The 26572-nt window shown below is 41.3% G+C and overlaps 1 gene segment (V, D, J or C); it reads right to left on the reverse strand.

Annotated features, from left to right (window-relative positions):
* Window positions 1–9247, reverse strand: part of LOC148000180 (T-cell receptor gamma chain C region 5/10-13-like) — a 34083-nt gene extending 24836 nt beyond the window's left edge. Inside the window, 2 exon segments of the C gene segment in view lie at window positions 8803–9100; window positions 9205–9247. Of these exon segments, the coding sequence occupies window positions 8803–9100; window positions 9205–9247 (341 nt within the window).
* Between the last annotated feature and the right edge of the window lie 17325 nt (window positions 9248–26572).

Genomic DNA, 26572 nt, shown 5'->3' on the forward strand with positions numbered 1-26572 from the left:
ACAATTCAGAATATGAAAATAGAATTGAACCAAGTGAAAGATGTGGAAGAGAAGTTAGGCTAAACCAATGCTAGAAGTAAAAACTTAGTAAGTCAAATAAAAGGCAAGGTGGAAAGTCTTCATCAGTAGAATAGTCATGGTGACAATAGGATACCAGTGACTGAAGATAAGCTAGAGTAGTCGACTCAATCAGTCAAAGAGCATAATAAATCTTAAGAAGCACAGGGATGGAGTTCCTTGCTCCCAAACCTCTTGGGAGAGAGAGCTCATCCCCTGGACAGGTGGGCACTCCTGAGACTTCAGAGCGGGAGAGACCACAAATACTGTCCACCCCTGCCCACATCCCTGGCCCAAGAGGAAACTGTACAGGGCCTATGGGAACGGGAAGACAGGGGCACCCAAGTGGCAGGTCCCCTGCGGTCCAGACACCACCCAGATCTGAAGGGACCCCATCAAAAGCTCCCTGCACCCAAATCCCATGGGAGAGAGAGCTAAACCTTCAGAGGGCAGATATGCCTGGGAAGTCAGAAGAGACTACATTCTGCCCACATTTCTGACTCCACAGGAAAACACCTAACGCCATCTGGGACCCTGGTAAATGGGGGCCCTGGGAAAAGGTGGCGCAGGCCCTCCTGCTTGCCACCCTCACAGAGAGCTAAAAAGCAGCCACCCAGGAGCCACTTCAGCTGCAGGACCACAGGTAAGACCAACTTTTCTGCTCCAAGCGACCTGCCTGGTGTGCTCAGGACACAGTTCCACAGGAACAACTGAAGACCAGTAGACAGGAAAGACTACACACCTAAAAGCAGAACACTCTGTTCCCATAACTGGCTGAAAGAAAACAGGAAAACAGGTTTACAGCACTCCTGACACACAAGCCTATAGGACGGTCTAGCCACCTAGAAAAGCAGAACAAGGTAACACCAGGGACAACCTGATGGGGAGAGGAAAGCACAGGAACCCAAGCAACAGAAACCAAGATTACATGGCATAATGGGAGCCCAATTCTCCCATCAAAGCAAACACTGAATATCCAAACGCACCAGAAAAGCAAGATCTAGATTTAAAATCACGTTTGATCATAATGATGGAGGACTTCAAGAAACACACAAAGAACTCCCTTAGAGAAACACAGGATAACACACATAAACAAGTAGAAGCCTATAGTGAGGAATCACAAAAATCCCTGAAAGAATTCAAGGGAAACCCAATCAAACAGGTGAAGGAATTAAAAATGGAAAGAGAAGCAATAAAGAAAGCACAAAGGGAGACAAGCCTGGATATAGAAAACCAAAGGAAGAGATAAGGAGCCATAGTTACAAGCATCACAAACAGAATACAAGAGATAGAAGAGAGAATCTCAGGAGCAGAAGATTCCATAGAAAACATCGACAAAACTGTCGAAGATTATTTAGAATGGAAAAAGCTACTGGTCCAAAACATACAGGAAATCCAGGACTCAATGAGAAGATCAAACCTGAGGATAGGGTATAGAAGAGAGTGAAGACTCCCGGCTCAAAGGACCAGTAAATATCTTCAACAAAATCATAGAAGAAAACTTCCCTAACCTAAAGAAAGAGATGCCCATAAACATACAAGAAGCCTACAGAACTCCAAATAGATTGGACCAGAAAAGAAACACCTCCCATCACATAATAGTCAAAACACCAAATGCACAAAACAAAGAAAGAATATTAAAAGCAGTAAGGGAAATAGGTCAAGTAACATATAAAGGCAGACCTATCAGAATTACACCAGACTTCTAACCAGAGATTATGAAAGCCAGAAGATCCTGGACAGATGTCATACAGACCCTAAGAGAACACAATTGCCATCCCAGGTTACTGTATCCAGCAAAACTGTTAATTAACATGGATGGAAAAACCAAGATATTCCCTGACAAAACCAAATTTACACAATATATTTCTACAAATTCAGCCCTACAAAGGATAATAAATGGCAAAGCCCAACATAAGGAGGGAAGCTACACCCTAGAAAAAGCAAGAAAATAATCATCTTGGCAACAAAACAAAGAGAAGAAAAGCACAGAAACATAATCTCACATACAAATATGAATATAACAGGAAGCAACAATCACAATTCCTTAATATCGCTCAACATCAATGGCCTCAACTCCCCAATAAAAAGACATAGATTAACAAACTGGATATGCAACAAGGACCCTACATTCTGCTGCCTACAGGAAACACACCTCAGAGACAAAGACAGACACTACCTCAGAGTGAAAGGCTAGAAAACAACTTTCCAAGCAAATGGTCTGAAGAAGCAAGCTGGAGTACCCATTCTAATATCAAATAAAATCAATTTTCAACTAAAAGTCATCAAAAAAGATGAGGAAGGACACTTCATATTCATCAAAGGAAAAATCCACCAAGATGAACTCTCAATCCTAAATATCTATGCCCCAAATACAAGGTCACCTACATACGTAAAAGAAACCCTACTAAAGCTCAAAACACATAGCACCTCACACAATAATAGTAGGAGATTTCAACACCCCACTCTCATCAATGGACAGATCATGGAAACAGAAATTAAACAAAGACGTAGACAGACTAAGAGAAGTCATGAGCCAAATGGATTTAACAGATATTTATAGAACATTCTATCCTAAAGCAAAAGGATATACCTTCTTCTCAGCTACTCATGGTACTTTCTCCAAAACTGACCATATAATTGGTCAAAAAACGGGCCTCAACAGGTACAGAAAGATAGAAATACTCCCATGCGTGCTATCAGACCACCACGGCCTAAAACTGGTCTTCAATAATAATAAGGGAAGAATGCCCACATATACGTGGAAATTGAACAATGCTCTATTCAATGATAACCTGGTCAAGGAAGAAATAAAGAAAGAAATTAAAGACTTTTTAGAATTTAATGAAAATGAAGGTACAACATACCCAAACTTATGGGACACAATGAAAGCTGTGCTAAGAAGAAAACTCATAGCTCTGAGTGCCTGCAGAAAGAAACAGGAAAGAGGTTATGTCAGCAGCTTGACAGCACACCTAAAAGCTCTAGAAAAAAAAAGCAAATTCACCCAGGAGGAGTAGAAGGCAGGAAATAATCAAACTCAAAGCTGAAATCAACCAAATAGAACAAAAAGGACCATAGAAAGAATCAACAGAACCAAAAGTTGGTTCTTTGAGAAAATTAACAAGATAGATAAACCCTTAGCCAGACTAACGAGAGGACACAGAGAGTGTGTCCAAATTAACAAAATCAGAAATGAAAAGGGAGACATAACTACAGATTCAGAGGAAATTCAAAAAAATCATCAGATCTTACTATAAACGCCTATATTCAACAAAACTTGAAAATCTGCAGGAAATGGACAATTTCCTAGACAGATACCAGGAACCGAAGTTAAATCAGGAACAGATAAACCAGTTAAACAACCCCATAACTCCTAAGGAAATAGAAGCAGTCATTAAAGGTCTCCCAACCAAAAAGAGCCCAGGTCCAGACTGGTTTAGTGCAGAATTCTATCAGACCTTCATAGAAGACCTCATACCAATATTATCCAAACTATTCCACAAAATTGAAAGAGATGGAGCACTACCAAATTCCTTCTATGAAGCCACAATTATTCTTATACCTAAACCACACAAAGACCCAACAAAGAAAGAGAACTTCAGACCAATGTCCCTTATGAATATCGAGGCAAAAATACTCAATAAAATTCTGGCAAACCGAATCCAAGAGCACATCAAAACAATCATCCACCATGATCAAGTAGGCTTCATCCCAGGCATGCAGGGATGGTTTAATATACGGAAAATCGTCAACGTGATCCATTATATAAACAAACTGAAAGAACAAAACCACATGATCATTTCATTAGATGCTGAGAAAGCATTTGACAAAATTCAACACCCCTTCATGATAAAGGCCTGGAAAGAATAGGAATTCAAGGCCCATACCTAAACATAGTAAAAGCCATATACAGAAAACCAGTTGCTAACATTAAATTAAATGGAGAGAAACTTGAAGCAATTCCACTAAAATCAGGGACTAGACAAGGCTGCCCACTCTCTCCCTACTTATTCAATATAGTTCTTGAAGTTCTAGCCAGAGCAATCAGACAATAAAAGGAGGTCAAGGGGATACAGATCAGAAAAGAAGAAGTCAAAATATCACTATTTGCAGATGATATGATAGTATATTTAAGTGATCCCAAAAGTTCCACCAGAGAACTACTAAAGCTGATAAAAAAACTTCAGCAAAGTGGCTGGGTATAAAGTTAACTCAAATAAATCAGTAGTCTTCCTCTACACAAAAGAGAAACAAGCTGAGAAAGAAATTAGGGAAATGACACCCTTCATAATAGATCCAAATGATATAAAGTACCTCGGAGTGACTTTAACCAAGCAAGTAAAAGATCTGTACAATAAGAACTTCAAGACTCTGAAGAAAGAAATTGAAGAAGACCTCAGAAGATGGAAAGATCTCCAATGCTCATGGATTGGCAGGATTAATATAGTAAAAATGGCCATTCTACCAAAAGCGATCTACCGATTCAATGCAATCCCCATCAAAATACCAATCCAATTCTTCAAAGAATTAGACAGAACAATTTGCAAATTCATCTGGAATAACAAAAAAACTCAGGATAGCTAAAACTATCCTCAACAATAAAAGGACTTCAGGGGGAATCACTATCCATGAACTCAAGCAGTATTACAGAGCAATAGTGATAAAAACTGCATGGTATTGGTACAGAGACAAACAGATAGACCAATGGAACAGAATTGAAGACTTGGTACAGAGACAGACAGATAGACCAATGGAACAGAATTGAAGACCCAGAAATGAACCCACACACCTATGGGCACTTGATTTTTGACAAAGGAGCCAAAACCATCCAATGGAAAAAAAGATAGCATTTTCAGCAAATGGTGCTGGTTCAACTGGAGGTCAACATGTAGAAGAATGCAGATCAATCCATGCTTATCACCCTGTACAAAGCTTAAGTCCAAGTGGATCAAGGACCTCCACATCAAACCAGATACACTCAAACTAATAGAAGAAAAACTAGGGAAGCATCTGGAACACATAGGCACTGGAAAAAATTTCCTGAACAAAACACCAATGGCTTATGCTCTAAGATCAAAAATCGACAAATGGAATCTCATAAAACTGCAAAGCTTCTGTAAGGCAAAGGACACTGTGGTTAGGACAAAACGGCAACCAACAGATTGGGAAAAGATCTTTACCAATCCTACAACAGATAGAGGCCTTATATCCAAAATATACAAAGAACTCAAGAAGTTAGACCGCAGGGAGACAAATAACCCTATTAAAAATGGGGTTCAGAGCTAAACAAAGAATTCACAGCTGAGGAATGCCGAATGGCTGAGAAACACCTAAAGAAATGTTCAACATCTTTAGACATAAGGGAAATGCAAATCAAAACAACTATGGGATTTCACCTCACACCAGTGAGAATGGCTAAGATCTAAAACTCAGGTGACATCAGATGTTGGCGAGGATGGGGATAAAGAGGAACACTCCTCCATTGTTGGTGGGATTGCAGACTGGTAAAACCATTCTGGAAATCAGTCTGGAGGTTCCTCAGAAAATTGGACATTGAACTGCCTGAGGATCCAGCTATACCTCTCTATACCCACAAGATGCCCCAACATATAAAAAAGACACGTGCTCCACTATGTTCATCACAGCCTTATTTATAATAGCCAGAAGCTGGAAAGAACCCAGATGCCCTTCAACAGAGGAATGGATACAGAAAATGTGGTACATCTACACAATGGAATATTACTCAGCTATCAAAAACAATGACTTCATGAAATTCGTAGGCAAATGGTCGGAACTTGAAAATATCATCCTGAGTGAGGTAACCCAATCACAGAAAAACACATATGGTATGCACTCATTGATAAGTGGCTATTAGCCCAAATGCTTGAATTACCCTAGATGCCTAGAACAAATGAAACTCAAGACGGATGATCAACATGTGAATTCTTCACTCCTTCTTTAAAAGGGGAACAAGAATACCCTTGGCAGGGAATAGAGAGGCAAAGATTAAAACAGACACAGAAGGAACACCTATTCAGATCCTGCCCGATATGTGGCCCACACATATACAGCCACCCAATTAGACAAGATGGATGGAGCAATGAAGTGCAGGCTGACAGGAACCGGATGTAGATCTGTCCTGAGAGACACAGCCAGAATACAGCAAATACAGAGGCGAATGCCTTCATTAAACCACTGAACTGAGAATAGGACCCCTGTTGAAGGAATCTTAGAAAGGACTGAAAGAGCTTGAAGGGGCTTGAGACCCCATATGAACAACAATGCCAACCAACCAGAGCTCCCAGGGACTAAGCCACTACCCAAAGACTATACATGGACTGACCCTAGACTCCAACTGCATAGGTAGGAATGAATAGCCTAGTAAGAACACCAGTGGAAGGGGAAGCCATTGGTCCTGCCAAGACTGAATCCCAGTGAATTGTTGATTGTTGGGGGGAGGGAGGTAATCGGAGGAGGATGGGTAGGGGAACACCCATAGAGAAGGGGAGGGGGAGGGGCTAGGGGGATGTAGGCCTGGAAGCCGGCAAGGGGAATAACAATCGAAATATAAATAAGAAGTATTCAAGTTAATAAAGATTAAAAAAAAACCACAGGGATGTGCTGGAGAGATGGCTCAGGCGTTAAGATCACTCTCTGCTCTTCCAGAGGTCCTGAGTTTAATTCTCAGCAACCACATGGTGGCTCACAACCATCTGTAATGGGATTTGATGCCATCTTATGGGGTGTGTGAAAAGAGCCACATTGTATTCACATACATAAAAAAATAAAATAAATCTAAAAAAAAGAAAAAGTAGCACAGGGATGCAACATTTGAGACCTTTGGGACATGTGAAAGAGCAAATCTATAATTAAGAGATAGAAGAATGAGGCGAATTCAAGGGCAAAGACATGGAAATAAAATTTACCTAAACTATTGATAATCCCATGTTATACATCACCTCTATTAATTATACTAATATTAGTAATATAAAAAAACTCATTTTTCTTATTTGCCTTCTTCTTGCCTGTCTTTGTCTTTGTGTGTCTGTCTCTCTGTCTCTCTCCACCTGTCAGTCAGTCTCTATCTGCCTCTCCGTCTCTCTTCTCCTCTGCAGTAGTGTTGCCCAGGCTACTCTCAACGTCATCCAGTCCCTGCTTCATCCTCCCAAAGGAGATTAGCACAACATCTATTTAAGTATACTTTCTGAAATCAGAGTTTTTCCACATTAATTACAAGTATCATTGCAAAACATGGCTCTCATTTTAATGGACAAAAGGAGAATTGAATTTCAGAGGGGACAATAAGTGACCGTTTTTCAGGATCATGCATTGAGTTTATCACAAATGTTATGTTCCAACCTAGAAACAGTTTAATGAAGGTTTTGTAGTGATGTAACAAGAGTCAGTCATAAATCACGGCACTTTTTAAATGCTTTGGTGAAAATATCAAGTGGATGGATTATAGCAAAGTGGGGAAATCCCTACCAAAGGCACCAGACAGTATCTCACAGAACGTTCGCCTGTGGCGCAGGGCCAGCTCGTGGGCTGTTAGCATATTCCAAAAGGTTTACCTGTTAGACATAAAGATGCTCATCAAATACAAATAAGAACAATTAAAAATGATTAAGGACTTAAAGCTAGTTCAGGATGATTTGGTATCAGGACTACAACACTTCATTTCTTCACCATCGTGGATGTTCTAAAAGACAGCTCTCCCTGGGAACTTCATGCCACCGAAAGTAGATTCCAAGGACTTGGGACAGGAATCTGTATTTTTTTTAATTTTTAGCATTTTGGCACATTATTTTTTGGAATTACTCAATCATTCCACTATTAAACTTAGAATAATCATAATTGTCAAAGATTGTTTCTTATATTGGTGTTTTATGAGGTACAGGGAGATTTCTTCCTCTTTTTGTTAACTTATTGTTTCATATACCCATATAACACATTGTAGGCACACTAACTAGCCTCCTCTTTCTTATTCAACTCATCCCCAACCCCATCTTCCTAGGCAGTCTAGCAACTACAGTATGATTTTCGTTTTGTTTTTTAATTTGTTCTGTGGCCCATTGCATCTCCTGATGCTCTTGCTCTGAACTCACGATTTTCTTTGCAGATCACTGAAGTATATGAAGGATATAGACCAAGTTTTGTTACATTGACCCACCTCTCAAAAACTGCCCATTGGTCTCTAATATCCCCCAATCAAGCTGATTATTTAGTTACAGGTGCTACAGTCACTAGTTTCTTCATTATCAACTATAAGTTGTAACTTAAGACAGATCTCGTAATCTCTGAAGATCCCCAGTGTTCGTGAAGGTACTGGGAAACTGTACCAGGAAATATCACTGTCGGATTTTTGTCTCTCCTCCATTTAACCCTCTTCTGACTTAATTCTAAGCCATTCAGTCACTGCAAACTTCTGTGCAGAGTTAACAAAAGACTACTTCATTCTTGGAGTTCTCAGTCCTCTATTTGAATAACTCTCAGATACCCTAACTGAGTTAGTGTGGGGTCTATCCTGTCTTTAGTCTGTAATCCACAGGACTTCGGACCGCACTGGGTAAACAGAACCCAGGATGTGTCCCAGAAGCTCCAAGTGCTGTGGGTAAGGAAAGCTCTTGTGGCCCTTGGCTGAGCATCAAGTGGCTTTGCTTGCCAAGAAGGATGTGGGTGGCACAGATGGCAAATGGTTCTTATACAGGCTGGTCTAGAAGCTCTAATGTTGTGTATGCCCACAGCGCACAGTAGTAGGTGGCTTCATCTTCTTTCTTCAAGTAATTTAATGTCAAGGTTGAAGTAGAAGTTTGAAAATCTTTTCTTGCTTCAATTTTCTTATTCTTCCCGTCTAAGGGGCGTTGATTGTAGCTTGACCTGACAAATATTAGATACTCAATCTGTTGGTTTGTTTTCTGCCGGTACCAATGTATAGGTGTGGTGCCGAAGTCTGGAACAGAAACTATACAGGGTATTTGGGCACTCTGATCTGTTGCTCTGGTGACTGACATTTTCGTTTGCTTCAACTGCCCAAGCCCAACTGCAAGGAAAGAGAAAAGTCCTCATGAGCAAATCAAACAGTATTTGAAGAAATGGAAAGGAGGATGCTTTCACTGCCTCCTGCACACAGAAATGTCTACTTACAAACCCAGAGGCAGGAGAAGGTGAACCATCTCAGGAGCAGCATCCCAGTGGGTGAGCCGCTTCACGCAGAGGCAAGAAGTGCTCTGCAAGCTGGTATTTCAGGTTACCAGCAGGAGATTGGGCTGTCCTATCTCAGAAAAATGCTGTCTCAGAAAAATGCAGATCTGGAGGTTCGGACCCCCCAGGGTTGGTCTTGGTCTGCTCCAGTTCTGAGAAGTTCTGGGGTTTCCTGCCTCACAGCTGCAGATCTGATGTATCTGTGGATTAAAGATCTAGAGAGACACCTTTTAAAGTCTTCATTTGGGTACAGAGTAGAGAGAGTGGCCCAGTCAGTCCTTGACTCCACCGTATTTATGTTACTTGGAGACTATGAAGAGACATTTGCTTTAAACTGTCTGTTTTTTTTTTTTTTGTGTGTGATTTGCTATTGATTCAAGACCCAGATACAAAGACTGACTGTGATGTTCTGCACTAGAAGAAAAACATCAGATGCTATCCTTGGTTGACACTCTGTGCACAAGCAAAAAGATATTTTGTGTTTTATTCTACCAAATGCAAAGTAGATTTCGACTTGGCTAAGTGCATTCCATTTCTAATACAGGAACTTCAAAGAAATAACTGAATTGAAACTGTTAACAGGTACGAAGCATGGTAGTCTTTGGAAAGTTTTGTCTCCTCTTGTGGGGTCTTGGAGTCAGGTTGCAGCTTAAGTGTGTACAACCTAAGACAGCCCTGGCTAACCTTTAATGATAGCATTAGCATTCAAGACTAAGGTTGACATTAGTGTTTCATAGCCATTGGGGATTTCTTGGACATTTGACAACTTTGTTACCTGCCTTGGTTTAACATTATCTGCAGCTGTATGAAGTGCTGTGTTCTTCTCCATTTGACAAATGGAGACAGAGGAAAAAGACATTCAATAACATTCAGTAACACAGAACTCTTAAGTATGATGATTCAGATAAGGAAAAAAATCTGTTAACGAATATATGAAAAGGTCAATGAAAATAACAGACATTTATGTTTTCTTCAACTTTTATTCTACATATTTATAGACAGAAATATAACTTCACTCACTTCACACACACATACTGTGCATGGGCCCGTATGGAAAAGAAATCAGCTTGTCAAAGAGATGTTTGGTTCTGCATGGTTTCCACTGCACCTGAGCCAAGATATGAATCAGCTGTTTTCTAACCACAGATGAATGAATAAAGAAAACATGAGGTCTGGGTTGGGGTATGTATGCACACATATGCATCTAACTAGATATTATTAACCTGCCAAAAAGGAGCAAATATTATCATCTGTAGCAATAAGGATAATATAGAAAGATACGGTGTTGCATGAAATCAGTGAGGCACAGAAAGTGGTGTGTGTCACTTATCTTCATTCCTGTTATAAGAGGCATTCATATCTCATGTATGTATGGGTAAGTAGACAATTGGTGTCAGAGATGTAGAGAATGAAATAATGACTGAGAAAGGAATGGGGCTGGAGTGGGTGAAGGGGCAAGGTCCAGTTAGGCAGCGAGAATAATGTTTAATGTTCCTCAGGAGATTAAAATGACTGTGGACAGCTACTACAATTCCCTGAATCAGCTAAAGTACCATCCTGCTGGGTCAGCCAGAGCTGTCAATAGTTGGCAGAATGCTTGCTTAGCTCTGGGTTTGATCCCCAGCCCCACGTAAGCGTGTGGTAGCAAGCATGTAATTCCAGAGCCTAAGAAATAGACAGAAAAGGATGAGAAGCTCAATGCCATCCTGAGATAAGTATCAGCTTCAAGGCTAGCTGGGATAACATCAAACTCTGACTTAAAGTAAAATAGAACAAAACAAATGTCCTACTTTACCCTATAAGCATTACTGTATGCAACTACTATGTGTTGGTTTTAAAAAAGCACATATTTTACATGTTAATAATTCTGGAAAGTTCTTAATTTTATGTTTACTTAGTGAAAAATGGGTTTGTGGAAAAAGAAGGAATAAGATCCTTTGTTATTGTGCAAACATGCATAGTCACACAGAGTGTGCACTAGTGGTATTTGCATGTATGGCCTCTTATTCTCTTCCATTGATTAGCTCACTGTCAGAAGCAGTAGAATTTTGAATAATCCATGTGAAAACTTTATGAATGGAGCCCAAGAGAAAAGTCCCCAGTATTTTTTACCCTAGAGAATGTTGACTCACATTAAGCTTTGATTTCAGCATGTGCACCTTGTCTACCCTTGAATTTTTAGAAATATTAAGAGGCTGACATCATAGAATGACACAAGAATATGACATAGAATTGTCACATAATAGACAAATCAGGAGTTTTCAATGATGTCAACAAGTCCTAGCATTACTTTTACCATCAATAAGAGATAGCAAAGCATTTAGAATGTATGTTTAAAATGCAGAATGGCGCATGCTTTCTTCTTCCCCAGAGTGCCACCTTATACAGTCTACCATGGGCCAGTAACAGAGACAGAGAGAGACGAGAAGAGAACTGTAATTTCCATTGGACAAAACAAAACCCACCAGAAACAGATTGTCTTATTGCCTCAGAAGGTTTAAAGGCCTCCTCACCTTTTCTCCTGTTCTGGTAATGTGGAATCATTCCTGTGCAGAGCAGACATAAATATTAAGTGCCTGATGATTGGCAATGGGCCTGTGCAGGTAAGGCTAGGCAGCTGGCCACTCTCCATAATGATCATGCTAGTCTTTTCTTTTCATGGAATTATTCACACTCCTTTCAAACCTCAAATCCCTAGTGTAACCATGTTTAATGTTTTCTTCTGTTCCTCAAAGAATCTCTATAGTGTGATTTGTTTCACTCTCAGAATTGTTTACTGGGTGCTGGACAGACCTGATTAAAGCTTTGCATATTCCTTAAGAGTACTCCCTCCCAGACCTCAGCAGTCATGGTCTTGTTTGACTTTCTTTACTTTCCTTTATCTATATTCTGAGACAGAGTCTTTCTCTGATGCCTGGATTAGTCTTCCATTTTATTCTCAAAATATCTCCCTGCTTCTGTTCTCTAAGATGCATGGACTATAGACCTGTGCAACTATGTGGCTGGCATTATTATTTTTTTTCCTCCATCTTTATTAAATTGGGTATTTTTAATTTGCATTTCAATTGTTATTCCCTTTCCCGGTTTCCAAGCCAACATCCCCCTAACCACTCCCCTTCTATATGTGTGTTCCCCTCCCTGTCCTCCTCCCATTACCGCCCTCCCCCCCAACACTTACGTTCACTGGGGGTTCAGTCTTGGCAGGACCAAGAGCTTCCCCTTACACTGGTGCTCTTACTAGGCTATTCATTGCTACCTATGAGGTTGGAGCCCAGGGTCAGTCCATGTATAGTCTTATTATTATTATTATTATTATTATTATTATTATTGCTATTACCACTAATACCATAACTACTATTACTATTACTGCTACTATTACTCTCATGCGTGGAGCAGAAAAAAACAAGCTGATGGTCTGTTGAATGGGAATTCTAGTTGTGCTGCAAGTTCTATTATTCCCAAGGATTGGATCTAGTGAGCCAGTGATGAACACCTGGCCTGTGCGTGACAGGCACAGGTGCTCCAGAAATGCCAGCTGATTTACAGATTACAGGACACTTACATGGAGGACACACAAATGCCTGCGTGAGTGTTCCCCACATCCTTATCCTCCTGCTCCTGTGAAGGAGCCATTGCATTGGGAGTGGCTTTCTCTTCTTGAAGTGTGTACCATGAATGTCGCAGAGTGTGTGCTGCTCGTGCAGAAGACTGGAGTTGGGTTGCTGTCCCCAACACATGGCAGCTTACAACTGGGCGGAACGCGAGCTCTAGGGGATCCTGACCCTCATTTGGCCTCTGCAGGCTCCTGCAATTGCAAGTGCATATGCACACACAGCAAGACACCAGTTATGTTTAATTATGTACATATAACTAAATGTATGTACACATAACTAAAAACAAAATGAATCTTTTAAAAAGAAGACATGAATAGGTAGAGAGAGTAGGCAGCCTTATCAAGGCCCTGATTTTAGTGGGATTGATTCAAGTTCCTTTAGCTTGATGTTCGCTACTGGTTTTCTGGCTACTGGTTTTCTGTTTATTACTTTTACTATGTTTAGGTATAGACCTTGAATTCCTGATCTTTACAAGTCTTTTATCATGAAGGGGTGTCGAATTTTGTCAAATGCTTTCTCAGCATCTAATGCAATGATCGTTTTTTCCCTTTGAGTTCGTTTATATAGTGGATTACATTGATGGTTTTCCATGTATGGAACGTTCCCTGCATCCCTGGGATGAAAGCCTACTTGGTGATGACGGATGATCGTTTTGATGTGTTTGTAGATTCGGTTTTTGAGAGTCTTATTGAGTATTTTGACATCAATATTGATAAGGGAAATTGGTCTGAAGTTCTCTTTCTTTGTAGGGTCTTTGTGTGGTTTAGATATAAGCTTAATTGTGGCTTCATACAACGATTGGGTAGTGTTCCTTCTGTTTCTATTTTGTGGAATAGTTTGGAGAGTTTTGGTATGAGGCCTTCTATGAAGGTCTGATAGAATTCAGCACTAAACTCATCTGGCCCTGGGCTTATTTTGGTTGGGAGACTTTTAATGACCGCTTCTATTTCTTTAGGAGTTATGGGACTGTTTAGATGATTTATCTGGTATAAGTGTAATTGTGGCTTCATACAACCAATTGGGTAGTGCTCCTTCTGTTTCTATTTTGTGGACTAAGCCACCATCCCAAGAGCACACAGGGATGAACCTATGGCTCCATCAACATATGTAGGAGAAAATGGCCTTGTGCCCTGCCCTCAGTTCCTCTAACCCTTGAGGATAATATAAGTCTTTGCAGCATGGCTAGAACTGTCATTCAACAGTTCCCCATTTCGGGTTCTTTTTATACCACACTCAAGAGTTCTTATAACCTTTGAGTTGAGATGGAGTTAGGTGAATCCCTGAAGCTCCCTGACTATCTAGCCTGGATGAATGAGTAAGTCCTAGGCTGGTGAGAAGACTCATCTCACAAAAGCAAGGTGGGCAGTGCCTAAAGACCCGTAGTCAAGATTGTTGTCTGACCCACAATGCTACATGTGTAGATGTATGCATGCACACGTGAACATACACGTTAAACAAATAACCAAATAACTAAACATGAAAGAAAGTCAGTGTGTATTCCCAACCTCCCTGCACCACATGCCAAACTTCTCTGGAGCTTTTTGTATACACGATGTACACAGAGCAGTGGACGCTATACATACTGTACAATGACGGACTCTTTGATATTGAAGCTACATGCTAAAGCCTTTTCAACTGCAGAGTCAACATTTATCTGTGACCTCATTGCAGTCAATAAAATAAAAAATAACCAATGGAAAGTGTTAATAACTCTGAAGAAAACCAATTCTTTTACTCTCTCATTCTTTACTTGAAATTTATAAGAAGACATATTTCAGACTGTATTTTAATGTTTCCTTCCTTCATGGTAACAATTCTCAACTGGTAAACACCTTTGTATGTGGATGGTCCTAAATTATTTTATTCCCTTCAACTCTTGCTTAGGGAGCCTCCTGTTGCCTGTCTTTACTTGAAGCATACGCTATGATAAGCTTGGCTGGTGGCTTCTGCTGCTGCCCTGCATAATTCACAGGAAGCTGTATGTACAATGTGTCAAAAATCACCATCAGTTTCTGTCCACCATCATTTGGTGGACAGGGGGTTCCTGGTTTTATTTTCATCAGATAGATGGGGAAACAAAAGGTAGGAAATGTTCAAAGGACAACCACCTTGCAGACAGGTAAAGTCAATCTCAGAGATGTCCATAAATAGATGCCAAACACTGACCTATGTTTGGTATACATGGGGAGGGGTTTACATGTATGAAATCCCATAAGTTAATAAGTGAAGCTCTTTATCCTTGATCTTTACTTGGTTAGGTTTTTACAAAAATCAGACCTTAAATGTTTATCTTTCATGGGAATCAAAATAAATGCAAATACCTAAACAAATATGTAAACACTAGCTCACTCATTCTTTCTTTTTTGTCATCAACTCCAAAAAACAAATAAAGGAAAACTAACCTCTCCCGAAACAGCTTCTAATAGAAAAGAAGCCAGGAAAGATTGTCAGAAGAGAAGACACAAGGCAGCGCTACTGTCCAGTGATTGGAGGCTTTTCCCTCTGTCTTCCCAGGAGAGAGGCTGCTTGGAAGAGATAGTGATGACAATGAAACTGCAGAGGAAGTGGAGTTAGCCAGGAAGTCACCTAGCAAAAGCTGCCAGACAAATCCTACATTCAAAACATGGGGTAGGGAGAAGCTGAAGAAGGAGAAGTTAGGAGGTGGGAAGGCACTTCAGAGTGCCAGGGTTCTGGAAACTTGACTTTATGCCTTGACAGAACAAGAGAAAAGTTCTAAGCCTGGAAGTACACCGGTGAGATCTGTTCAGTTGGAGAAAGAGTTGGTAGAGGACCAAGGTTGGGGACATGGCCAGAGTGGGAAAGACAGGAGACTGAAAAATGCCTAGGGCAGGATGTCCAGGAACTGAGGTGTGAAGTAGTGCAGATGACAATGAGCTGACACACATATCCCTGCACTGGGCAAAGTAGACCACAGTGATAGGCCTTGGATTTTGGCAGGAGACACCCTCTGCTATGTGCACATGTACCTAAGGCCCTGTATTAAATAAGCTTGCAGTCATCTGCAGACAGCTGCATATGATCCCAGGGAGCACCAGAGAGAACTGCCCTGAAATGTCTCAGAATCTCTCCTCCCTCCCTCAAAGTTAACTAAAGTAAGGGCAGTAAGTGACTGTTCAGAATCAGTGGTAACCAGAGCCCCACCTGGGGGTCTATCCCATATACAGCCACCCAGTCACTGTTGCTAATGCCAACAAGTGCTTGCTGATGGAACCTGATATGGATCTCTCCTGAGAGGCTCTGCCAAAGCCTTACTTATACAGATGAGGATGCTTGCAGCTAAACTTCAGACTGGACCCAGGCACCCCAATGGAGGAGTTAAAGGACTGAAGGAGCCGAAGACGGTTGCAACCCCATAAGAAGGACAACATTATCAACCAACCAGACCCTACCAGAGCTCCTGGGAACTAAACCACCAACCAAAGACTACACATGGAGAGACCCATGTCTCCAACTGCATATGTAGCAGAGAACTGCATTATCTGGCATCAATAGTAGAAGAAGCCCTTGGTCCTGTGAAGGATCATTTCCTCAATGTAGGGAAATGTCAGAGTTTTGAGGTGGGAGTGAGAAAGTGGGAATGGGAGCATCTTTATGGAAGCAGGGAGAGGCTGGATGGCAGAGGAGGGTAAGGGGATAACATTTGAAATGTAAATACATTAAAATCTAATAAAAAGCAGAAAAAGGAAGTTAGCCCTAATTACAGACAAGATTATCACTGTATCTAATTAAAATGTGTCATGACATCAGACTTTGAAGCTGGACTCAAGTGTTTTACTTATAGTTATTCTGGAACTGGACAAATGAAGCCAGGTGCCCACTGCCTACTTTGTACCCAGCTTGTGCAACAAAGGATGGAGATTTGTTCTTTCTGTGCTCATGTTTCTGAACATTTATTTTCTGATTCTAGTCTGTTGCATACCTGATACTTCTGTTAGTATCTTCACCTAAGCCTTTCTCAGAGGATCTGATACATTTTCCTCCCAGTGTCGATGCTATTCAGTGAATGGCACATAGCACAGCTGTCCTTGGTTACCTGTTTCTGTGACTTCCTCTAGCACATGGTTCTTGCCCACACTTGCATTGTCCTATGCTATTTTGCTCAGGATGCAGCCTTGTTCCTTTTTATCCACTTCGAAAGTGAGGCAAAAAGCTACTTGTATATTTATAACAAGTACTAGAGAAAAGACATTTGATGGAATGTTAAAATAATATTGGGGATACATCTCTCCTTCTCTGCTCCTTTCTTGGGTCTAGCGTCTACACAGTTCTGAGAATCAGATTCCAGTCCCTGGAGCTAGGCATGGTAAACAGCAATCGTGGCAAGCCCAGCCTCCATTAGCACAGGACCACTTCCGCAACAGGAAGTTTTCTCTCTAATAGCCATGATCTTTTGAAAGCAAGAAAGAACTGGCTGTGGTTTAACTGCTCCTGTGTTGTCTTCTAATGCCTTAGCCACATTTTGTGCTGCCCCAAACAGAGGAGGTTTGACTTAAACCGTTTTCTAGGAAGCAACCACACAGACAGAGCAGATAACCAAAAGAAGCTTGAGAAAGTAAAACTGCTTTGAGCCACAGTAGAGTCTTTCCATCTCTCTGCCCCCAGCATTTACTACTGGGTCTCTGGGCTGCCCAGGTGGACTCCAGGAGGAGAGTGCTAAGAGGTTTGATATCATGAAAGACCAGGCCTGGTGCTACTGACCAATGATATCAGCCACAGGAGGCTCCTTCTGATTGTCAGTTCCCAGTCATGGCATCTGTCTCCTAGTGCAGACCTAGTCACAGCTCTGTTTCGAGTCTGGGAGCAGGAGAGGTCTGGTCAGTTCAGGAGCAACAGGCAGTAGATCTAAATTCAACTTCATTTTTTTATTATTAAGAATTTTTCTGTGCATATTTTTATGTAAGGATGTGTGCATGTATCTGTGTATTTATTTACAACCTAAATACTGCATACCCTCTCAGTCCTTCCTCACAGACTGCCTCTCCACCCCTCCTTCCTCCTCTGCAAAAGTGGGACCTCCCTGGGTATCCCTCCACCCCGGTGCATCAAGTCTCTTCAGGACGAGGACACATCCACTCCATCAAAGTCCAGACAAGGCAGCCCTGTTGGGAAATGGATACTGCAGACAGGGTATAGCTTTAGGGGAGACTCACATGGAGACTAACTGCACATCTGCTACATATGTGCCAGCCCCTGTATGCCCTTTGGTTGGTGGCTCATTCTCTGAGAAGTCCCAGGTGTCAAGGTTAGTTGACTTTGTTATTCTTCCTTTGGTGTTCCTATCCCCTTTTGTGCCTTCAGTCCTTCCCCATACTCTTCCATAGGGGTTCCCAAGCTCCATCCAATGTATGCCTGTGGGTATCTGCATCTGTCAGCTACTAGGTAGAGCCTCTCAAAGAACAGCCATGCTAGATTCCCATCAGAAAACATAACGGAGTATCATTAATAATGTCAGGGATTGGTGCTTGTCCATGGGATGGGTTGGGCCCACCAAGTTAGGCCAGATTTTGATTGGCTATTCCTCCAGTCTCTGATCATCTTTGTCCCTGTATTTCTTTTTGACAGGACAAATTTTGGGTTGAAAGCCTTGTGGATAAATTGATGTCTTTACCCTCCCCTGAGGATCCTACAAGAAGTGGCCTCTTCAGGTTCCATGTCCTCACTGCGAGGCATCTTGGCTAAGGTCACTCACATTGACTCCTGGGAGCCTGCCCACCCAGGTCTCTGGCACTTCTAGAGACAACCCCGCCCCCCTAGCCCCTCACCTGGAGATTTCCATTCATTCTCCTGGACTTCTGGGCCTTTCTCCTGTCTCTCCCCATATCTGATTCTACCTCTGCATTCCCTTTCTCTTCTCTCTCACTCTCCCTCCCTCGTTGTGCTATGCCCGCAAAATTAATGATTTCCTTGTTTTTAATAGGTGTATAGTATTCCATTGTGCAAACGAACCACATTCTCTGTATCCATTATTCCACTGAGGGACATGTGGGTTGCTTCCAGTTTCTGACTGTTACAGATAAGGCATAGATAAACATAGTGGAGCAAAATGTCCTTGTGATATTGAGGAGCATCTTTGGGGTATATACCCAATAGTTGGGTCTTCAGGTAGAACTATTTCCAACTTTCTGACAAACTGCCAGATTGATTTTCAGAGCAGTTGAACAAGTTTGCAGTCTCGTCAGCAATGGAGGAGTGTTCGTGTGCCCCTTTTTTCTTTCTTTTCTTTTTGTTTTTTTTATTAAATTAAGTATTTCTTATATACATTTCAAGTGTTATTCCCTTTCCCGGTTTCGAGGCAAACATCCCCTCTCCCCTCCCCTTCTGTATGGGTGTTCCCCTCCCCATCCTCCCCCCCTTGCCGCCCTCCCCCCAACAATCTAGTTCACTGGGGGTTCGGTCTTAGCAGGACCCAGGACTTCCCCTTCCACTGGTGCTCTTACTAGGATATTAATTTCTACCTATGAAGTCAGAGTCCAGGGTCAGTCCATGTATAGTCTTTAGGTAGTGGCTTAGTCCCTGGAAGCTCTGGTTGCTTGGCATTGTTGTACATATGGGGTATCGAGCCCCTTCAAACTCTTTCATTTCTTTCTCTGATTCCTTCACCAGGGCTCCTATTCTCAATTCAGTGGTTTGCTGCTGGCATACGCCTCTGTGTTTGCAGTATTCTGGCTGTGTCTCTCTGGAGAGATCTACATCCGGCTCCTGTCGGCCTGCTTCTTTGCTTCATCCATCTTGTCTAATTGGATGACTGTATATGCATGGGCCACATTTGAGGCAGGCTCTGAACGGGTGTTCCTTTTGTGTCTGTTTTAATCTTTGCCTCTCTATTCCCTGCCAAGGGTATTCTTGTTCCCCTTTTAAAGAAGGAGTGAAGCATTCACATTTTGATCATCCATCTTGAGTTTCATTTGTTCTAGGCAACTAGGGTAATTCAAGCATTTGGGCTAATAGCCACTTATCAATGAGTGCATACCATGTGTGTTTTCCTGTGATTGGGTTACCTCACTCAGGATGATATTTTCCAGTTCCGACCATTTGCCTACGAATTACATGAAGTCATTGTTTTTGATAGCTGAGTAATATTCCATTGTGTAGATGTACCACATTTTCTGTATCCATTCCTCTGTTGAAGGGCATCTGGGTTCTTTCCAGCTTCCGGCTATTATAAATAAGGCTGCGATGAACATAGTAGAGCACGTGTCTTTTTTATATGTTGGGGCATCTTTTGGGTATATGCCCAAGAGAGGTTTAGCTGGATCCTCAGGCAGTTCAATGTCCAATTTTCTGAGGAACCTCCAGACTGATTTCCAGAATGGTTGTACCAGTCTGCAATCCCACCAACAATGGAGGAGTGTTCCTCTTTCTCCACATCCTCGCCAGCATCTGCTGTCACCTGAGTTTTTGATCTTAGCCATTCTCACTGGTGTGAGGTGAAATCTCAGGGTTGTTTTGATTTGCATTTCCCTTATGACTAAAGACATTGAACATTTCTTTAGGTGTTTCTCAGCCATTCGGCATTCCTCAGCTGTGAATTCTTTGCTTAGCTCTGAACCCCATTTTTAATAGGGTTATTTGTCTCCCTGCGGTCTAACTTCTTGAGTCTTTGTATATTTTGGATATAAGGCCTCTATCTGTTGTAGGATTGGTAAAGATCTTTTCCCAATCTGTTGGTTGCCGTTTTGTCCTAACCACAGTGTCCTTTGCCTTACAGAAGCTTTGCAGTTTTATGAGATCCCATTTGTCAATTTTTGATCTTAGAGCATAAGCCATTGGTGTTTTGTTCAGGAAATTTATTCCAGTGCCCATGTGTTCCAGATGCTTCCCTAGTTTTTCTTCTATTAGTTTGAGTGTATCTGGTTTGATGTGAAGGACTTTGATCCACTTGGACTTAAGCTTTGTACAGGGTGATAAGCATGAATCGATCTGCATTCTTCTGCAAGTTCACCTCGATTTGAACCAGCACCATTTGCTAAAAATGCTATCTTTTTTCCATTTGATGGTTTTGGATCCTTTGTCAAAAATTAAGTGCCCATAGGTGTGTGGGTTCATTTCTGGGTCTTCAATTCTATTCCATTGGTCTATCTCTCTGTCGCTGTACCAATACCATGGAGTTTTTATCACTATTGCTCTGTAATACTGCTTGATTCAGGGATAGTGATTCCCCATGAAGTCCTTTTATTGTTGAGGATATTTTTACCTATACTGGGTTTTTTGGTATTCCAGATGAATTTGCAAATTGTTCTGCCTAACTCTTTGAAGAATTGGATTGGTATTTTGATGGGGATTGCATTGAATCTGAAGATCGCTTTTGGTAAATGGCCATTTTTACTACATTAATCCTGCCAATCCATGTGCATGGGAGATCTTTCCATCTTCTGAGGTCTTCTTCAATTTCTTTCTTCAGAGTCTTGAAGTTCTTATTGTACAAATCTTTTACTTGCTTGGTTAAAGTCACACCAAGGTACTTTATATTATTTGGGTCTATTATGAAGGGTGTCGTTTCCCTAATTTCTTTCTCGGCTTGTTTCTCTTTTGTGTAGAGGAAGGCTACTGATTTATTTGAGTTAATTTTATACCCAGCCACTTTGCTGAAGTTTTTTATCAGCTTTAGTAGTTCTCTGGTGGAACTTTTGGGATCCCTTAAATATACTATCATATCATCTGCAAATAGTGATATTTTGACTTCTTCTTTTCCGATCTGTATCCCCTGGATCTCCTTTTGTTGTCTGATTGCTCTGGCTAGCACTTCAAGAACTATATTGAATAAGTTGGGAGAGAGTGGGCAGCCTTGTCTACTCCCTGTTTTTAGTGGGATTGCTTCAAGTTTCTCTCCATTTAGTTTAATGTTAGCAACTGTTTTGCTGTATATGGCTTTTACTATGTTCAGGTATGGGCCTTGAAGTCCTATTCTTTCCAGGACTTTTATCATGAAGGGTGTTGAATTTTGTCAAATGCTTTCTCAGCATCTAATGAAATGATCATGTGGTTCTGTTCTTCCAGTTTGTTTATATTATGGATCACATTGATGGTTTTCCGTATATTAAACCATCCCTGCATGCCTGGGATGAAGCCTACTTGATCATGGTGGATGATTGTTTTGATGTTCTCTTGGATTCGGTTTGCCAGAAATTTATTGAGTATTTTTGCCTCGATATTCATAACGGGAATTGGTCTGAAGTTCTCTTTCTATGTTGGGTCTTTGTGTGGTTTAGGTATAAGAGTAATTGTGGCTTCATAGAAGGAATTTGGTAGTGCTCCATCTGTTTCAATTTTGTGGAATAGTTTGGATAATATTGGTATGAGGTCTTCTATGAAGGTCTGATAGAATTCTGCACTAAACCCATCTGGACCTGGGCTCTTTTTGGCGGGAGACCTTTAATGACTGCTTCTATTTCCTTAGGAGTTATGAGGTTGTTTAACTGGTTTATCTCTTCCTGATTTAACTTCGGTACCCGGTATCTGTCTAGGAAATTGTCCATTTCCTGAAGATTTTCAAGTTTTGTTGAATATAGGCTTTTATATTAAGATCTGATGATTTTTTTAATTTCCTCTGAATCTGTAGTTATGTCTCCCTTTTCATTTCTGATTTTGTTAATTTGGACACACTCTCTGGGTCCTCTCATTAGTCTGGCTAAGGGTTTATCTATCTTGTTTGATTTTCTCAAACAACCAACTTTTGGTTCTGTTGATTCTTTCTATGGTCCTTTTTGTTTCTACTTGGTTGATTTCAGCTCTGAGTTTGATTATTTCCTGCCTTCTACTCCTCATGGGTATATTTGCTTCTTTTTGTTCTAGAGCTTTTAGGTGTGCTGTCAAGTTGCTGACATATGCTCCTTCCTGTTTCTTTCTGCAGGCACTCAGCGCTATGAGTTTTCCTCTTAGTACAGCTTTCATTGTGTCGCATAAGTTTGGGTATCTTGTACCTTCATTGTCATTAAATTCTAAAAAGTCTTTAATTTCTTTCTTTATTTCTTCCTTGACCAGGTTATCATTGAGTAGAGCATTGTTCAATTTCCACGTATATGTGGGCATTCTTCCCTTATTGTTATTGAAGACCAGTTTTAGGCCGTGGTGGTCTGATAGAACGCATGGGATTATGTCTATCTTTCTGTACCTGTTGAAGCCCGTTTTTTGACCAATTATATGGTCAATTATGGAGAAAGTACCATGAGGAGCTGAGAAGAAGGTAGATCCTTTTGCTTTAGGATAGAATGTTCTATAAATATCTGTTAAGTCCATTTGGGTCATGATTTCTCTTAGTCTGTCTACGTCTCTGTTTAATTTCTGTTTCCATGATCTGTCCATTGATGAGAGTGGGGTGTTGAAATCTCCTACTATTATTGTGTGAGGTGCAATGTGTGTTTTGAGCTTTAGTAAGGTTTCTTTTACGTATGTAGGTGCCCCTGTATTTGGGGCAGAGATATTTAGGACTGAGAGTTCATCTTGGTGGATTTTTCCTTTTATGAATATGAAGTGTCCTTCCTTATCTTTTTTGATGACTTTTAGTTGAAAATTGATTTTATTTGATATTAGAATGGCTACTCCAGCTTGCTTCTTCAGACCATTTGCTTGGAAAGTTGTTTTCCAGTCTTTCACTCTGAGGTAGTGTCTGTCTTTGTCTCTGAGGTGTATTTCCTGTAGGTAGCAGAATTCAGGCCCCTCGTTGCGTATCCAGTTTGTTAATCTATGTTTTTTTATTGGAGAGTTGAGGCCATTGATGTTGAGAGATATTAAGGAATAGTGATTATTGCTTCCTGTTATATTCATATTTGGATGTGAGGTTATGTTTGTGTGCTTTTCTTCTCTTTGTTTTGTTGCCAAGACGATTAGTTTCTTGCTTCTTCTAGGGTATAGCTTGCCTCCTTATGTTGGGCTTTACCATTTATTATCCTTTGTAGTGCTGCATTTGTAGAAAGATGTTGTGTAAATTTGGTTTTGTCATGGAATATCTTGGTTTCTCCATCTATGTTAATTGAGTGTTTTGCAGGATAGAGTAACCTAGGCTGGCATTTGTGTTCTCTTAGGGTCTGTATGACATCTGTCCAGGATCTTCTGGCTTTCATAGTTTCTGGCAAAAAGTCTGGTGTAATTCTGATAGGTCTGCCTTTATATGTTACTTGACCTGTTTCCCTTACTGCTTTTAATATTCTTTCTTTATTTTGTGCGTTTGGTGTTTTGACTATTATGTGACAGGACGCGTTTTTTTTCTGGTCCAATCTATTTGGAGTTCTGTAGGCTTCTTGTATGCCTATGGGTTTCTCTTTTTTTAGGTTAGGGAAGTTTTTTTCTATGATTTTGTTGAAGATATTTACTGGTCCTTTGAGCTGGGAGTCTTCACTCTCTTCTATACCTATTATCCTTACGTTTGATCTTCTCATTGAGTCCTGGATTTCCTGTATGTTTTGGACCAGTAGCTTTTTCTGCTTTACATTATCTTTGACAGTTGAGTCAATGATTTCTATGGAATCTTCTTCTCCTGAGATTCTCTCTTCCATTTCTTGTATTCTGTTGGTGAAGCTCGCATCTACAGCTCCTTGTCTCTTCCTTTGCTTTTCTATATCCAGGGTTGTTTCCATGTGTTCTTTCTTGATTGCTTCTATTTCCATTTTTAATTCCTTCAACTGTTTGATTGTGTTTTCCTGGAATTCTTTCAGGGATTTTTGTCTCTCCTCTCTATGGGCTTCTACTTGTTTATTTATGTTTTCCTGGAATTCTTTCAGGTATTTTTTTGTCTCCTCTCTATGGCTTTCTACTTGTTTGTTTATGATTTCCTGGAATTCTTTCAGGGATTTTTGCGATTCCTCTCTGGAGGCTTCTACTTGTTCTCTAAGGGAGTTTTTCACGTCTTTCTTGAAGTCCTCCAGTATCATGATCAAATATGATTTTGAAACTAGATTTTGCTTTTCTGGAGTGTTTGGATATTCCATGTTTGTTTTGATGGGAGAATTGGGCTCCGATGGTGCCATGTAGTCTTGGTTTCTGTTGCTTGGGTTCCTGCGCTTGCCTCTCGCCATCAGATTATCTCTAGTGTTACTTTGTTCTGCTATTTCTGACAGTGGCTAGACTGTCCTATAAGTCTGTGTGTCAGGAGTGCTGTAGACCTGTTTTCCCGTTTTCTTTCAGCCAGTTATGGGGACAGAGTGTTCTGCTTTCGGGCATGTAGTTTTTCCTATCTACAGGTCTTCAGCTGTTCCTGTGGGCCTGTGTCTGGTGTTCACCAGGCAGGTCACTTGCAGCAGAAAAGTTGGTCTTACCTCTGGTCCAGAGGCTCAAGTTTGCTTGTGGGGTGCTGCCTACCAGCTCTCCGCAGTGGCAGCAACCAGTAGGATCTGTGCCGCCATTTCCGGGAGCCTCTGTGCACCAGGGTTCCAGATGGCGTTTGGTGTTTTCCTCTGGCGTCAGAGATGTGTGGAGAGTGCAGTCTCTTCTGGTTTCCCAGGCATGTCTGCCTCTCTGAAGGGAGGTTTTAGCTCTCCCTCCCATGGGATTTCGGTGCAGAGAACTTTTTATCCAGTCGGTCCCTTCTGGTTCCTGTGGTGTCTCAGGCGCAGGGGTCCTGCAGCTCCTGGGCCCTCCCCCACGGGAACCCAGAGGCCTTATACAGTTTCCTCTTGGGCCAGGGATGTGGGCAGGGGTGGGCACAGTTGGTGGTCTCTTCTGCTCTGTAGCCTCAGGTGTGCCCACCTGCCCAGGCGGTGAGGTCTCTCTCCCACAGGGTGTGGGAGCAGAGAGCTGCTGCAGGCCGGGATCCGCGGGTTTGGGACTCCCGGTAAACACCGAAAGTGCCTGGTCCTAGAGGAATTTTGCCTCTGTGTGTCCTCAGTTCACCAGGCAGTTCTCTTGCAGCAGAAAAGTTGGTCTTACCTGTGTTCCCGAGGCTCAAGTTTGCTCGTGGGGTGCTGCCTACGAGCTCTCTCCGGCGGCAGCAACCAGGAAGATCTGCGCTGCCCTTTCCGGGAGCTTCCGTGTACCAGGGTTCCAGATGGCATTTGGTGTTTTCCTCTGGCGTCAGAGATGTGTGCAGAGTGCAGTCTCTTCTCCCTTTTTTCACATCCTAGTCAGCATGTACATTTGATTGTGTGGTGATGAGGAGATATTTCATCATCTTAAGCCTGAATATTATTGTTGCTTTTCCATAGTAAACTTAGTTTCACTTCACAGAAACTGGAATTGATTGTGCAAAACCCCACATTTTAAGTTTAAAAATGTTAATAAAGAGGTCACTTTTTTCATCCATTTTTAGCACAATGGCAAAAGGAGGTTTGCTTGAAGAATAGATTGTTTCCATTTTACAAACCTACACTATACTAGATAAGAGCAGAGATGCTGACACAAACCAGCTGAGGGTCAGATCCCATGGGGCTTCAGGAGATTTCACAGTACCCCTTGCCAAAGGTTCCGTGTACACAACACAGAAATTCTGTGCATCTCACTGCTCATTTGTGATATATACCTCAGATAATGCATAACCCACTACCCTGGAAAATACCACACCAATAATGTCCACCATTACTTCATCCAGATATCAAGTGTTCTCTTTGGAACTTTGAATGTAAACCTGAAATCACTTAATTTATGAATTATTCTAAAGATGCATACTAAAATATTAACTAATAATATGATGTGCATTCAAAATCAGTAGAAAAGATTTTGAATGGCCTCATGGCATAGAGATGATG

The sequence above is a fragment of the Rattus norvegicus genome, chromosome 17, assembly GCF_021556685.1.
Source record: "Rattus norvegicus strain SHRSP/BbbUtx chromosome 17, alternate assembly SHRSP_T2T, whole genome shotgun sequence".
NCBI lineage: Eukaryota > Metazoa > Chordata > Mammalia > Rodentia > Muridae > Rattus > Rattus norvegicus.